Below are 16,070 nucleotides of genomic sequence, written 5' to 3' on the forward strand. Positions count from 1 at the left end.
GTTTTTCACTATTATGAAGCACAAGTTATCTTTTCTGAAAGTCCGTATCTAGCATGTATACTGCAGATTCAGACTTTGAAAAGTATCTCCAGCCCAGTTCCTGAGTTTCAGTTACATTTTTTATGTTCCAAATGTGGGTGGAATAGTTGTGTCGTTGCTCTGTTCTTCCGCTTCCTGAATATATGGAATATAGCAGAAAATAGAAATAGTTGTTTTCCTATGTTACTAAAGGTTTTTTTAAAAGATCACTTGAGTTATTTTTATGCTGAAAAATCAATGTCTAGAATCTAAGAAATTGTTTATTAACTATGTATTTTAGTTAAATACAGCTAGATCACTTAAAAATGCTTACCTTTCACCTATATATTAATGTATTTTGTCTGTGCCAATCTGGAGTGGCATCAGCCCATCCTAGAGGGCACCATGGAGCTCCTTCTGCCCTATTTCTGGAATGCTTGGGGAAATGCATATCTCTTTCTCTATTACAGCTGCTGTATTTCAAGCAGTACTTGATGCCATATAATCCCTGAGCAGTTCAAAACCAGCAATTTGTTTATTTTCTTGTTCCTGTCCATAGTGAGTAGTGGTCTCAGTTTACAGAAGATACTGGATTAGGGTATTTTCAGCATCAGGCCACCTGAAACCTTTTGAGACACAAAGGAGAGTGGTAATTCAGGCCAGGCAGCAAACAGTGTCCTTAGGACCTCCTGATAAAGAAGGGGGCAGATGGAGCAGGGCTTTGGAATTGTTGTCCTGATGAATGCACCACATTAATCTTGCTTTTTTTTTAGGAGGGGTGAGGTCTAATTTCTTCTTTCACTTGTGTTTTAGTTACTTACTCATAAGCTGCTTTTTTGCTTTGACTATTCTGTTGCAAGACTGGATTTACTAGTATACTTCTTTGTTTTTGTTCTTTCCTTCCTTAGAGGAATGTCTAAACTTATTGTAGCTTCTGTTTATGGAGATATTTCCAACCTGATGACAGTTTAAGATTCTATAATAATATTGACCTTGTTAGTGCTTGCATGAAGATCACCAGAGAAGGGAGAGCTATAGTAATAATTCTTTCTGGGGGAAATGAAACTATGATTTGTACCATTAGCTTGTTAAGGAAATGGAGGAAAGTAAATCCAGTTTGAACTGAGAAGGGCCAGAGCTGAATTTTAGAGACTGTTCTCATGCTGTTCATTCAGTCTGTGCCTTATTACTTGGGTTTGTTGTCTGAGTGTTACCTTTTTAGAGTTCATTTGTCTTCACAGAGAGAAAGGAGAGGGGGGTGTGTGGGAGGTTGCTCCAAGTCCTGTTTTGAATCTTTTACTTGAGCTGCAGATTTTGTTTATTGTTAGCCTCTGTTATTTGAGTGAGTGTGGTTTTTGTTTAAGCCATATAATTATTTACTGACATTGCATGTTGTCTGACCATATGGTTTATACAAGTGGGACACAGCTGTTCAAGTAAGTGGTTTTTTCCCCTCTTAGTCTGATGGGTTTTTAATATGACATGACTGCAACTCTACAGAAGGTGGAATTAGACCCCCCTCAGTTTATGAAGTATGTTGTTAGGCAGCAAAACCAGCAGATACTGGGACCAGGATGTATCAGCTGCATCTACAGGTGGCTTGGTTATCTTTTTCTTTTTTGTGTACTAAACTTTGCTCTTGAGACTGCAACTCACATCTGTAGCATGAAAGACTTGAACAAGCTCACACTTGTCTGTTTTCATAGCTGCTGAAAGTGTTTAAACTTTTACCCATAGACTTAGAAGATGTGGGAAAAATCCATTTCTTGATGAAGCTGTCACACAAGTCACAGTTTGTGTGATCCTGTTCTTTGTTCTGTATGTGATTCCTTTTTATTATTGCCATCCACACTCTCAATTTTGTTTTTACATCCTACTGTTAAGTGTATTTGATATGCTTGTAGTCCTGCTTCCCTAGGTTGTGTCAGAGGCTCTTAGGCACTCCCTGACTGCTTGGCTTGCATGTCAGTGGTGGCTGTGGCACTGCAGGAGCACGGTGACTTACGTCTCCATGTGCATCAGCCAGCTCAGGCCGTGCTCATGCGTCACGTAATGTGAGCAGACAATCGCCCTCCCCAGGAGCTTTGGTGCTCTGTCCATCTCTGGAATCTTTCTAAGAACAGAGGTACTGCTTCCTGCCAAAGATGACAAGTAAAACCTCCACTGACTGACGTGTTCCCGTGCCCCCATGATAAGATGGAGCTTGCTGGGACTCTGCCTTGGAGAGCCGTGTGTCTCCAGCTGCTGTGTCCTGTCTGCCTGCCAGGGCTGGCCGCTTCTATTTGTGGCTCCCGATAAGAGCTGATAGGAAAACAAAAACGCTGAAAATGGTGTGGTTGTCCCCAGGAAGGTGAGCTCTGCCATCCTTCTGATAGGCAAAGAATTTCAGGCAGGCAGCAGCTGACTGGGAGCTGGAGTTAACAGGGGAATGATGGACAGCGGAGGGATAAGAGACATTTAGGAGTGCAGCTCCAGGAGCACCATTCAGAGCAGTTTTCTTTGGCTGTTTCATAACAAAGTCCCTTACCTTGCAAGGGAATTACACTGGTTTGTTACAAATGCAAATTTAATAGGAGCCTGCATTACCTCCAGGTGTAATAAATAAGCTTTAAGGTCTGTTTTAGCAGGAGTTCACTCCTCTTACCGTACCAAATTGTTAATCTTTACGAGGCAATGGAAACAGCAGGCTGAGAGGAGGAAAGGTTAGATGAGGAAGCTGAGCTGGAGACATCATTTGGTTTGTCTCAAATAAACATTACCATTAACAAGAATTAAGAAGTGGCTTATGAAGAAGTAAAAGTTTTTCTTGTAAGCATCTATGTACATGAATAACTTTTCTGGAAAAACTAAGACTACTCACTGCAATGCTGTTCCATATGTAAATGTGTGTGGGATCAGGCCCTAAATTACAATGTGCATGAGCAGAGATTTTAATATCTCAATTTAAATTGTGATCTGATACAAATGATAATTTTCTACCATTGTCAGTTGATTACAGTTCACTTTACCCTATTGCATGTACTAGCAGAAGAAACTTGGAGGCTAGCAAAATTGCTATAATAAGGCTTTATTATTAAGCCTGTGATTCATCTTTTGGGTTAGAGGGAAAAGCTGGTTTCAGTACACTGTATTGCTTAACAGAAAAAGCTTTACGCTTTCATAGTAACAATGTAAAAGTTTACATAGCTTGATTTTGGTACATGGAGAGATTGGTTGAATTATCTTAGCAAGACAGGGGAATGTTTGTGGTAGAAGTGTTTCAAATATTAGATTCATGATGTCAAATATGAATTTGAAAATTTAGACTTTTTATAGTAATGTAGACTTAACAAAAATTTAATCTCATAAATAAGCAACCCTGCCATAAGAATATGGATGGTGTCCTTAAGTTTTTCAGTCCTCACTATCACAGAATCATGGAATAGTTTGGGGTGGGTGGGATTTTAGAATCATATAGTTCCAGCCCCTCTGCCATGGGCCAGGTTGCCAAATCACTAGACCAGGTTGCTCAAAGCCCTGTCTAGCCTGGCCTTGAACACTTCCAGGAATGGGATATCTGCAATTATGTGGAATAAAGGTCAGGTGAAAATGTTTCACTGTGTATCAGTGTTTCACATGCTATAGTGATATCAAAAATCAAGCGGCAATTACCTGCTAACAATCTTGCTAATTATAAGGCAAAGCCAAGTCTTGGCATCTAGGAAGCATTCCACAAACCTAGAAAAAAACCCCAAAAACTTCTATTAAAACATTGTTATAAATCAGCATAAAGCAGTTTCTTAATTACAGAATAAATGTGGTAATTTTCCTCTCTTCAGTTAGATGTCTCTCGAGCTTAACTTGCAGAATCCTCTGTGGTATGTTTAGGTTCCAGGCACAGGTCTGGGTTTTTATGAGATGACTTTTCAAGGCTACATCATCTGCAGTTCAATGAGCCTGACAGGGAGCGGGGAGGCTTCCTAAGTTTAGATTTTGGGATGCTCTGTAATCCTTTGACTTTGAACTGGATCTTCCTCCCTTGAAGAACTGGAAAGAAGTCAGGGTCATGTAAGCAGACACTATATCAACAGGTTGGAATGTGTTTTAAATCATTAGTTCTTTGACCTTTGATCTGTCATCAGATTCCTTCAGTGGCAGCAGGAGGAGGCTGCAAACAGGCTGCTGGGTAGTGCTATAAATAATAGTTCAGTGTCAGTAGATGGAAAGTTTAAATATGAGGCCATTCTTGTAGTAGATATCCAGGGCAGTGTTTGAAAAGATCTCTGCATTTTCAGCAATTCTTCTGGAACAGAAACTGATGTGTGGATGTGATAACACACGTGTGGATAGAACGTGCTCCTTCCTGAGCATCATGAAATTATATGAGGTCACTTGAAACTCTGAATCACTCAACTAAGATCCAGGTAGAAATGGGAATCTGTTGTTTCTGGGAAGCTAACAGAGGTTAAAATTTCTCCCATGCCAGGGAAGGTAGCTTGATGTGAAATCAAACCTCAGTTGCAGCTGTGAGACTAATTGCCATTTCTGCATTTACATATCTTAGCTGTTGTGTCTTGAAGACTGTTCTTCTTGCAGTGATCCCTACTGGTATTTCACTTCAGGTTCAGTTTCTTCCCATTCTGAAGTGGATCCTTACTTTTCTGTTGGGGTTAGACTACTATTAATGACAAGTGATTGATACCAATCTTGGTTTAGTTGGGCTTGAAGTCTCTTCAGGGACCAAACATTTGACAGGAAATGAAATTAATTGCACTACTTGGCTGCTACTGATGAATGCTGACAGATGCCATGTCAGATTTGAAAAACCTACTGGATCCCTTTGGAAGTAGAGGAGCAGCAGGATGCTTAACAGGTGCCTGATGAGCGGGGCAGAGCATCCTTACAAAAATACAGAAAGTTTCTTGGCTTTGTGGTCAGTGCATCCTTCATTTCCCTGGCTTGGATGAGGTTTGGGTTTGTTCTATCATTGAATTCCTGGTTTGCTTATTTAAAATCTTTTTAGAGAGATGTTTCCTCTAGATAGTTACAGTCAAGCGATCCGAGGCTAAACTTTGACATTTTTCCACTGATTGCCTTTTCTTCAAGGTTCATTTCCCACAGACCTGTAAATGTCTTTGATCTCCATCTCGTGCTTAGTTTAATGTGAAAGGTGTTTTAAATGGTTGAATGATTCCTGCCATTGTTTCCATCCTGGTGCACAAAGCACTGGTATTTCAGTGGAGCAGTGGGGAAGCTGTCACATTGCTACACTACATACAGCTGCTGTTTGCTTGCTGTTGAGCTCAGGTATGAGCTGCTGGCTGTTGGATTGCTAGAAAGACTGAAATTTGTGCAAGTCAGGTGCACACAGGAACAACTCCCAGTGCAGCATTATTTGTGTCTCCAGTGCTGGAGGACTGAAGGCAGGGTCATGGCATTGATTGGGAAGCTGATCAAGTTAAAACTGAGCTCATCTGAGACTCAGAATTCACTTTTCAGTTGAGTGAATGCTTGCATTGAATGCCCAGGGGTTTCAGTGAGGTGCCCCACTGAGAGCTACTTGTGTCACAGTGACAGCAGCACTCAGGAGTGGTGCAGGCAGGATGCTTGAAGTGGAGGATCAGGGGTTTTCATGGGAAGAGGAGAAAGGCCTGACTGGAGGCTAGAGGATGCTTCCCAAGGGAGATCTCCGACCAGTTTAGGAGAAGAAGGGAGAAATGCAATCTTGTCTTTTGCTCAGGAGGTGTTTCAGCTGCTAAACCCTTCTTCTATCAAGTTACCAAAGCATATTTTAAGGTCTCCTGTATTTGTTCCATGTTTATGTGCTTTGACTTCCCAGTTTTGTTTCTGGTATCAATCTGCTGAAATGAGAAGAGATTCCAGAACCACTGGGAATGCTGGACACAGTTCCAAATAGCTTCAATCTCCCATCAGTGTATGACAGAAAAAAATCTCTGGTGGCAGGAGTGTGACAAATGGTCACTGGGATCTCTGTTACAGCTTTTGCAAACTGCTGGGTGCATTTCTTACTAGTGCCCTGCAGTCTCCCTGCCAGGGTAGTGCTGCAGCAGAGCTTCTGAGATGTACTGTTCCTATGTGCTTTTCTGATGATGCTTGGATGTATATTCATTCTTTAAATGAAAACACCATCAAGAAAAGTGTTGGTAAGAGGAGTAAAAGGCAGAAGGAGACTTGGTTCATTTGAAATGCAGAAACTTTAAACTCTAATAAGAACTTGAACCTTGCTTTCATCAATATGGGATTTGTTAAGCCCTTATGTGGAAAAAAAAAAAGAAACAGATTTTCCCTGTGTATTTTCTTGGATGTAGGTGATAAACTGAAACATTTCCAAATTCCTTTCTACCTTCAAACAAGAGATCCATTATGTCCTAAGAATAACTGTTGTATGACTATTTCCCTGCTTGAAAACAGCACCATTATTCCATGAAGCTGAAAAATACAAGAAAGAAATAAAACCCCAACAGGAAATTGAATTTGCACCTTATTTAATGCACAGTAACAAAGTAGATCATTAGCATTTTCTTAATGAATAGCATTCACATCTGCAGACTGAGAGCCCAGATTCATAGACTCTCCTTTTGTGGTTTTTTTTTCTTCTGTGCTGAAACCATTTTTACTTAACATCAACATGGAGTCCAACTCTCCCTGACAATAAGGCTATGGAAATCCTAAATAATGTTCAGTAGGATCAAATCCTGCTTTTGTTCTCTTTGAAAAACTCTGATCTCTTCACTTTTATCGTCACCATTAAAACTTGGAAGTGACTCACCTTAAGAATGGTCCAGGACCCTGGATCCAGAGGCAGCTGGATTGCTCTTGACCAGCCCAGATGTCCATGACAGACCCTGTAGCTTTGGGAGCTGAAAGCAGCCCTGACAGTATCTCCAACCTTTTTGTGCCCCAAGGATGCAAAATAGGAGCTCCAGAGAGTAGCTGAAGACAGAAAAGCTAGTGGGTGGGTGTTTTCCTTAACAGTGGGAGGTAGAACTGTATTCCAGCTTATTCCATTCACAAGAGAGGCAGGATGGTTTGTTTGGAATATCAAATTCTTTGATTTACAGACTCTGAGAGAAAGGCTGAGTCCCTCCAAGAGCTTTTGAAGATAATGGTTTCTTTTTTCATTTAAAGAAAAATGCTGGCCTTTTTTTTTGTCTCTATGCTTGTGGTACCTTAGGGAACAGAAATGCTCCCCAGTGTCTCCTGTTTCAGAAAGAGGGTTTTGGTCACGTTAAACAGAATTTCTCCCATCATACTGAGCAGGAAGGATCTTGGGGAAATGATTTTCTTCTGTAGAACTATTTCTGTGTGATGGATGTTTACAGAATACATCTTGCTTTTTGCCTTCTCAAACACGATTTGTGCATCAATATTGGCTCCACAAAGTAATTCTTTCAAAGTCATTTTTCCCATCAGTATAGGAAAAAACCAGTTTCATGTTTACAGTTAACTGCCATCATTTAGGTATAAATTTTCTTTGATGACATGATATGTGTACCACAGCAGTTGCGTAGATCACACCATCAGAATGAACTGTACATATGTAGAGTACACAGCTGATTTCTCTTCACTGCCTCTGCTGCTTGAGGCATGAACGGTGGTGGGCATATGGTCTTTCTTTTTAATAAAAGAGAATCACAATTTGTCCCTTCTTTTTTGTGTTCTTTCTATAATGGCCATAAATATGCGTGCTAAGGCAGCATGTGTCAGCTTGAGGGGATACATTGGCAGAGACAGGACTTCTGCACAGTTGCAAAAAGCAGAAAAAAAGAAGAAAAAAGAGCTGTTCAAATCCCTTCCCTGTTACACACCACATTGTACATAGAGTGTGGGTACAGCCATGTTTGTCCCTTCTGATTTGATCTCTGACTGGAAGTGAAAGCAGCCGGCTGGAAGAGCATTTTCCAGCCATGGATGTTAATAGTCTGCGTGACCCTTGTTTTTTCCCATGTAGCTTAAAGCTGTGATTAGTGATAGGAACACATGTGCTAAATTGACTGCAAAAATCCGTTGTAATGTGGGGTTGCCAGGGCTTGTTTCTAATTCTTGCAGATTGGTGTGTGCTTCCTGCTATGTGTATGCCAGAGACGATGAATCTGCTGGGGGCTCACATCATGAGCACTTCTGCTTGGGCCTGAATTCTTGGCTTGCCAGTGTGGGAGAATTTAACACAGACATTCTTAGTTATTTGCAGAATGAGTTAGGGATTGGGTAGAAAGAAGACTTCATAAGGAAAAGGGCAGGAGAAGGAGCTTTTTTTTTGACCATAGCAATTGCTGTCTGTAAAACACTTGTGAAATATTTAGCCCCCATTTTCATCAATAGGCTTGAATCCCTGTGCGCATGCATGCAAAGGGGGTAAAGCCGAATAACTGTGAGTGCATGAACCCTTTCCTTCCAAGTTTGTAATAGTTTGTGCAAAGAGTGATGTGCCACCTCTTCATGATGCTGAAGCTGGGTTTTCAGAAGAAGCTAGAACAGAGGTGGTATTGAAAGTTACTTTTGATCATCCCAGCTTATTAGATCTTGCCTGGGCAGGTAAAGGGGGCCGCAGTAACGAATGAGCTCTTCAAAAAGTGACTCTTGGGTAGAACTGGGGATCATAGCTATTGGTTTCTGGGCCTCACATTGGGCCCCTCCCTGGGGGTTCCCCTGTTGGGGGGAAACCCTCCTGGAGCAGCTCTGTGTCAGGAAAAGGAGACACACAGGACCTTTTCCATCTTCAGCTTCTTCTTTATTGTTATCTTATCTCAAGGTTTGCACACCGTCTATACCAGACCCTGTGTGGTGGAAAAGCACCGCAAAAAATGGCCTAACAATCTCTTGTTACAAGGTCTTTTAAGACTAAACTATCCAATTAAGAAATGACACCTAGATTATTTTCCCTTTTAACCCAATAACTGGTTCCTCGAAGCCCGCAATGTGGACTTTTCTGCCCAATTACAAGATATCACCCAAACCCATGAAGAAGAAGAAGCTCAGGACCATGCCCTGTGCCCTCCATCTTGTTCCCATCTGCAACATGCTAAAAATCCCAAAACCTAAATTTCTCACCCAAGTGACATACTATACTACTCTCTATAATCTATTTCACACTTTTGTGGACTCAAATCTATCTTGAAGTCTTGGAAGCTTTCTCCATGAATGAGTTTCAAAGTCAGTGCTTCTCTGGGGGTCGGGACCCCTCAGAGCAGACAGAGAAATATTCCCTGTGCCCTGGGTTCCCACAATAGCAAAGAGCCAGAGAGTTCATACATGCAGCTCCTGAGGCAGACCCAGCTGCATACTGAGCACCTTCAGCTTGAGGCTGAAAAATAGATATACTTAGATGTTAAAGCTACAAGGTAAATTACAAACTACAGTTTAAATAATCACACAGGCACATGAGTACTCCATAGCACTTCATGAAGTTTAGCAGCTTCTAAAGCATCTTTTAAACATTAAAGCAGAATTCTCCATTTCTACATGATTTAATGGTAAGGATCTGCCCAAAGTAATTTAGAGAAACAAACCTATTGTAAGTAGGTTTTCCACTGGACCTCCAGTGGAAAACTGTGGTGTAGAGGTTACCTGTACATCTGTCTAGCAAGATATTTTACTGTTAATTTGAAAATAAGATTTTAAACAAAATGGAGATCAGTAGAAGAAAAGAAGGACTGAAAGTGTTTTGTTTTTTTTTTTTTTCCTGGAGGTTTACCTAAAAAACCAGCTTGGAACCTTTTGCAGCATTTTAACAGAGCCTTAACAGTAGTTCTTTGTAATTCTCCTCAGTCACTGATAATTGAGTTTTGGCTGCTTGTGGATTTAACGCCACCATAAAATGTAATTTGTTTGCACATGGAATAATATCACTGTCTATGCAGAAATGTGAAACCGGAAAAATGCTGGTACTGATACTGCTTTCCTTCTAAGCTGCATTTTAGTACTGTTTATTGTTGTTCTATTAATTATTGTTACAGTAGCAGTCATTAGACCTCCAGGGCTGGGCACCAGAGAAAGGAAATTTGCAATCCCTGCCCCAAATGCTTTGCAATTTTAATTTTCAAGGAAGGTAGCTAATAAGATACTAGCCCATTATAAAAGTGCTGAGAATGAATGCTGGGTACAGTATTGTGCTTGGGACTTGTGGCAGAAAGAGGAATTGAACCCAGTCCTCTTGATAATCTTTCTGTATTTCATATTTTAATTTTTCAAGGACTATGTAACTGCAAGGACCTAGTGTACTGCTAATTTATTTTTCCTTAATACTCAGAATCTCTGAATTGAATATTTCTGATATTTGATCTGAACATACCTGCATCTTGTGAAGGGGGATGAGATGGCATTCCTTGCAGAGTTAAGTTAACATGCTAGACTGCTGTGAAGAGTGGTTTCTCTTACTGAATTACACAGATACAGCAATATACAGAGGAGCAGGAGGAGTGCCAGAAACCAAAGTGCCTGGAAGGAGCTGGGTATAAATTTTTGGTGACACAGGGGAACACTAAATAGGTAGTTTCAAGTTCTTTGTTCAATCCAAGCTAAAGGCACAGTGTGAAATTCAATCTCCCATGGCACTTGTGCTTCATGGGGTTTGGCTGTTACAGATAGGATTGCTTTCTGTCTCTGTGTTGACCAGAAATGCCAATATAGGACTCTGAATATTTTCTCAGAGCAAAACAGGCATCTGGTTGTGATGTGTTCTGGATTGAGTGAATAGGCATTTTACAGTGGAAAAACTGCCAAGTCACAGAAATCCTTGACTGGCTCTTCACCCTTTTACTGATACAATTGAGCAGCTAACATCCTTGGTAGTGACATTTTTCTAATCTGTGTGGTTTGTTTTTTTCTTCCAGTGTGTGGCTGTGACCTGGCACAAGGAGGCTTTTTTATTAAGAATGGAGAATATCTCTGCACCTTGGACTACCAGCGCATGTACGGCACCCGCTGCAATGGCTGTGGGGAGTTTGTGGAAGGCGAAGTAGTGACAGCTCTGGGGAAAACTTACCATCCAAGCTGCTTTGCCTGTACTGTCTGCAAGTAAGTCATCCCTTCAAATAACATGGCAGGAACCCATTTCAAGGAAAACACAAGGAGAGGTATCGCCATGAGACACAAGTCTCAAGACAGATTTCTCTTGAGGATGCGTTTATTTTGTTATAAAAGATCTGCTGTGGATCTGACTTGAAAAATCTTGAAAATGCCACTCATTTATATGGGGGGCACGGCTTTTGCATGACATGTAGTTCCCTGTTCTCAGAAAGTTGCTCTCATGTCTGAAAGAATTAAGTGTCAAGCTTACACATTGAGATAATGGCCATGAGGTGAGTTCAGGTGATCAGCCCAGCTTGGTGGGAGAGATGAAGTGAAGCAAAATTCTGGATGCTACCTTTGAGCTCTGAGGACAGTCAAACAATCACGTAAGAGCATGTGGCCATGGGACTACTGGGATTCCCTCTCTTCCCAAATACTTCTTCTTGTCCCCAGTAAGAGAACCAGTCTTCAGTTCTGCAGCAAGTAATAAGGAGTTAGCTAAGGCTCTGTGGATGGTAGAAAGGTGGCATTTTAAACTCCTATCTCTGATAAGTAGTTGAAGTACTTTGTCCTTTAGCCTGGTACATTTTTCAAGCCCTTTTTACTGAAAGAATTTTGATTGTTTTCTGTTTTTAAATAGTGTGTGAATTTACTGCATTTTGGTAATCATATAATGCATACTTTTTAGTTTTATTTCCCAGGGACAATGTGAAACATGGTATCAATTTTCTGTACATTGACTTGCATCAATCTTTTTATGTTGAATGAACAAAAGATGAGTCTTTGAAATAGATTAATGAAATTCAGTATTGCTGCTGATTTATTTTTGGCCCACTTAAAGATGGCAGTGGAAAGGAAACATTTTGTTTTGTTGAAATCAGCAGTAGATTTGCTAAGCAGTTTCGGAGTGAGGTGGGGGTCTGCACTCAGCAGTTAACACTCCTTATTAAAGATCTGGAGTTATTAAATGTTGTTCATCCTCTGATTTAGGCACCAAATAAGAGTTAACAGCAATGTCAACTTCTGCCTAACACACATTCTTAACATTTATGAGTGACTAGCTCCACATTCCTTCACCAACCTCAAGAACAGTTCTGATTCTTTGAGTTCTCTTCTGTATCATTTGCTATCCACAACATCACACTGAGACCATCATAAATGTAGCTGTTGTGTCTTAGCAGATTTCACTGTCTCTACTATTCGGATAAAATATGTTTGATAATCTTTTTAAAATGAAAATACAAGGCAAGTCTAACCTCTGCTCTGCTTGCTTCCATGGATTGGATTTCTTCCAGTGCCTGGCTTTGCCAAGGCCACATTGCAGAAACTATTTGGCCTGAGTTTCTGTAAAATATTGATTGCGCTGGAGGAAGGCAGAAAACTCAAGGCATGGGGAACAGAGGAAAATTTCTGGCATAACCTTTGCGAAAATACATTTTTCTCTTGAACTTTCCAGGCGTCCATTTCCACCAGGAGATCGAGTCACCTTTAATGGAAGGGACTGTCTCTGCCAGATGTGTGCTCAGCCGATGTCCTCCAGCCCAAGAGAACTGTCTGCCTCAAGCAGTAAGTTGCCATCTCATTTCTGAAGCCTCTCACTTTTCCAGGCTCATCAGCATTTGATTGAAACTACCACAGTGCAATCTTTTGGGGAATTTCTGTGTTGGTTTTTTTTTCTCTTTATTAAGTGCCTGTTACTACAGATGGGAAGAGACATTTAGACATTTCAGTGTGAAAAAATGACTTTTTCCCAGTGACTGGATTTTTTAAAAGATTTTTTTAAATTTTGCTTTGATAGGCACCAGAAAAGTATCTAAGTGATAAAACCTGAGGTGTCAAAGTTGACAGATTCTATTTCTTTAATGTATGATTGTGCAAGTTTAAGTATTCAAAAGAGGATGAAGTCAGAGGAAATTAATTTTCTTCGCCTATTTAAGAATTCAATTAAATTATCCTTTAAAAGGAGTATCTCCAGGATTATGCTTCCAGTTGACTGATGCCACAATGATACTGTGATCAGAACCTCAGGAAACCATTATAAAAGGCACAGGAAGCAAGTTAAAGGGAAAGATAGAGAAGACAGAAAGTTTTGAGAGGGAAGTTAAGTTGGCTTGCTGTTGGGTTTTAAAAGGTAATTTGTAAAAGGTAATTTGTAAATTACTGATATTAATATCTGCCTCTGGTAGGGTTGTTTTTTTTTTTAATATTTGGGGGTTTCTTTCTCTGACTGCTGGATTGTAGTCGGCACTCACCCAGTGTAATTTTGTAAGTCAAAATGGCTACAGCTTTCCTAGTGACACCAGGTGGTTTTCCTTCAGGGAGAAACTCTATATTTTCTCCTGGTGCTTGGCTTTGAGATCCTGGGATTATAAAGTGCTATGGAAAGACAAAGATGGAAAATGTTTGTGCTCCGTGGATGAGTCAAGTGAATCTTGGGATATCTGATTTGCCTGAGAAAATGTAATCAAACCCTCAGACAAAGGGAAAATGAGAGATTTTTTTTTTTTGTTATCATGCTTCTCTGTCTGGGAAGTAATGCTTTTCTACCATAATTGTAGATTTGCAGCTGAAAATGCACAGGCTTAATCAGTTAAGGAAGAATTTCAGAACCTGCAAAATGGCTTACAAGACTTAAAAAGCAACATGAAAATTTATGAGGGACTTGGGGCACACAGAGAATCCTTCTGAGACAGAGGAATGATGTGGAAATTGATACCTAGGAGGCATAATTGGCAAGGAACTGCAAGGCATAGCGACCTTGGACAGTACTGATATTCTTTTTCTAAACGTGCCAGAGCATAGAAGAATCTGGATCCGGCTCTCCAAAGGTGGCACACCTGTCCAGCAGCGTGGCACTTGCCACATGCCTGCCTCCAGGTGCCAGAATGCCCCTAGAAAATGACAGGTTCACCTTGTCTGATACTTAGCAAGCCAGAGAGCTGGATATTCACTTCCCACAGCCATGGTCTCTGCTGGAATTGCTTCTTGGCTTCCACACTGAAGCCATAGGTAGCAAGGATTATAAAACAACATTTTGTGTGACTTGGGATGAGATTTATTGGGGTTTTTAATCATAACTGTGTCCTCCTGACAAACTGGTTTGCCAGTACACACAGCAAGAGAGCTCCTGCTCTCCACAGCTTAGAGTGCACTACTTTGAAATCTGTAGGCACCTGCCACGGTGCATCTTGTTCTTTTATGGACAAAAGACTTGCAGAAATATGTAGTACAGAGTTTCAGGTTGTTTTAGTGCAAAACTCTGCAAAACAGACAAATGAAAATGAGAACAGCTTATGTTATAAGTTGAGAACGAATCAATTAAAAAAAAAAATCAATGAAGCATCCTCTGTCTTCAAAGATATGCCAGTTGCTGCTTTAGCTTTGTGCAAAAGTTGGCTTAGATACAGAAAAGTATCTTGCTGGCACCAGAGAGTTAATTTTAATTAGTCTAAAGTATTTCAGATTACTTCCAGGTTTCTCCTGCTGGCTAATACACACATATTTTTTTTCAAATGCTTTGCCATTTTTGAAAGGATTTTTTAAAGTGCAAGTTCTTCTGGGAGAGTCTCTGATTCACACTTTACATTTATTTTATATCCTATATTGCTGTCAGCTTCCTGTGATTAGTTTCAAGTAGGTCACTAGAGGAGACTTTCCTTAAAACAAGGAAAGTTTCAGGGAATTCAGTAGACTGCAAATATATCAGGTTTGATTCCTTGTGTGATGTGAAAGGAAGCCTTCTATCCTAGAATGTCTGCATTAATGCTGACATGCCATTTTCCAGTGTCTATTACTTCACACAAATGAAAACTTACTGACAGCTTTGCTTGGATGATTTCAAGGAAAATCAAATGTGTCTGAATACAGGAGTTATCATTGAATAACATTAATCTGAATATTGTTACACTCTATTGTAGTGCACAGCAGTGAAAATCAGATGAGAGAATAGAGAATACTAAATAATTACTTTTCTTTTTTTTTTTTTTTTAGTATTAGTTGGGGCCACAGTACTTATTTACCTTATTTATATTAGTAATATATTTTTATCACTGCACATGTGTTACTTGAAATTATAGCTATTTTCTTGAAGAGCCATTTCAGTGACTCCATTTATTGTAAATTTAAAAAAGTCTTCTTCAGTATTCAGATACTGTAGAATAATCATAATTTATAATTTAATCAATCCTATTCCTTGGCTACTGCTAGAAATACACAGTGCACTAACTTTGGAATCTTCGTTCAGCAGGAAATCTAATAACAAATACCTGTAAATCACTTTGCAGGCAAATGAAATGAGTGGTGTTTGGTTTTGTTATTGTTTTATTTCATATGACAGCTTGATAAATGGCATGTGAAGTATAAAGCAAAGTGACTGGGACAGATGTAGAGCAGCACAGAAACAGGGGACAAGTAGATAACACTGACTAAAAGTGAGGTGTTGATGCCTTGGATAGTTCAGGGTTTTCAAGATTCTGTCAAAGACATGAAATTTTTTATTTTGGGGCCCAAAAAAGTAGTAATGCAGTAATGTATCCCAGTAATTGCTATTTGTGTTTTAAACAGTGCCCAGGGTTTTGTATTTGGTATCATGATTGCCTGGTTTGTACTGTCTTTAGTCCTTTCTACTCTCTGTTGTGTTCTGGCTGCATGGTAATGCACTGTGTGTAAGGTTCACGTTGTCTCTCCAGAAAACCAGTTGTGCAGGCACCTGTTATTTCTAAATTTTGGGCAAAACTGCAACTCTGCAGTTGCGCAGTTGTATAAAATGCCTTCCATTAGGGCATTTTATCAGTGAAGTCTCCCCAAGGCAACTGGTAAATGAACTAATGCAGACTTTGAAAACAAAAGTCTCCAGTTTAGTCATCCTTCATTTTTAAAAAGTACCACACTGGCTTCCATTTTTTCTTGAGCACACAAGGGGTGTTGTGAGAAGTGCAGCTGAGAGCAGAGCAGTTGTACAGAGATCCCCCTACTTGGGACAGGCACAGGAGGTGGTGCCAGCAGGCTGTGGAGCTCGAGCCAGCACTCTTCTGGCCCAGGCA

At 40.2% G+C, this 16,070-nt stretch overlaps 1 protein-coding gene across 3 annotated transcripts in view; it reads left to right on the plus strand.

The window, feature by feature from the left end:
• Positions 1-16,070, plus strand: part of ABLIM1 (actin binding LIM protein 1) — a 144,536-nt gene that overhangs the window by 45,000 nt on the left and 83,466 nt on the right. For all 3 annotated transcript variants that reach the window (XM_053983491.1, XM_053983489.1, XM_053983490.1), the window contains exons 3-4: positions 10,851-11,034; positions 12,485-12,594. In XM_053983491.1, coding sequence (XP_053839466.1) covers positions 10,851-11,034; positions 12,485-12,594 — 294 coding nt within the window. The remainder of the gene's footprint in view (positions 1-10,850; positions 11,035-12,484; positions 12,595-16,070) is intronic.

Source organism: Vidua macroura, chromosome 8, assembly GCF_024509145.1.
Source record: "Vidua macroura isolate BioBank_ID:100142 chromosome 8, ASM2450914v1, whole genome shotgun sequence".
Classification (NCBI taxonomy): domain Eukaryota; kingdom Metazoa; phylum Chordata; class Aves; order Passeriformes; family Viduidae; genus Vidua; species Vidua macroura.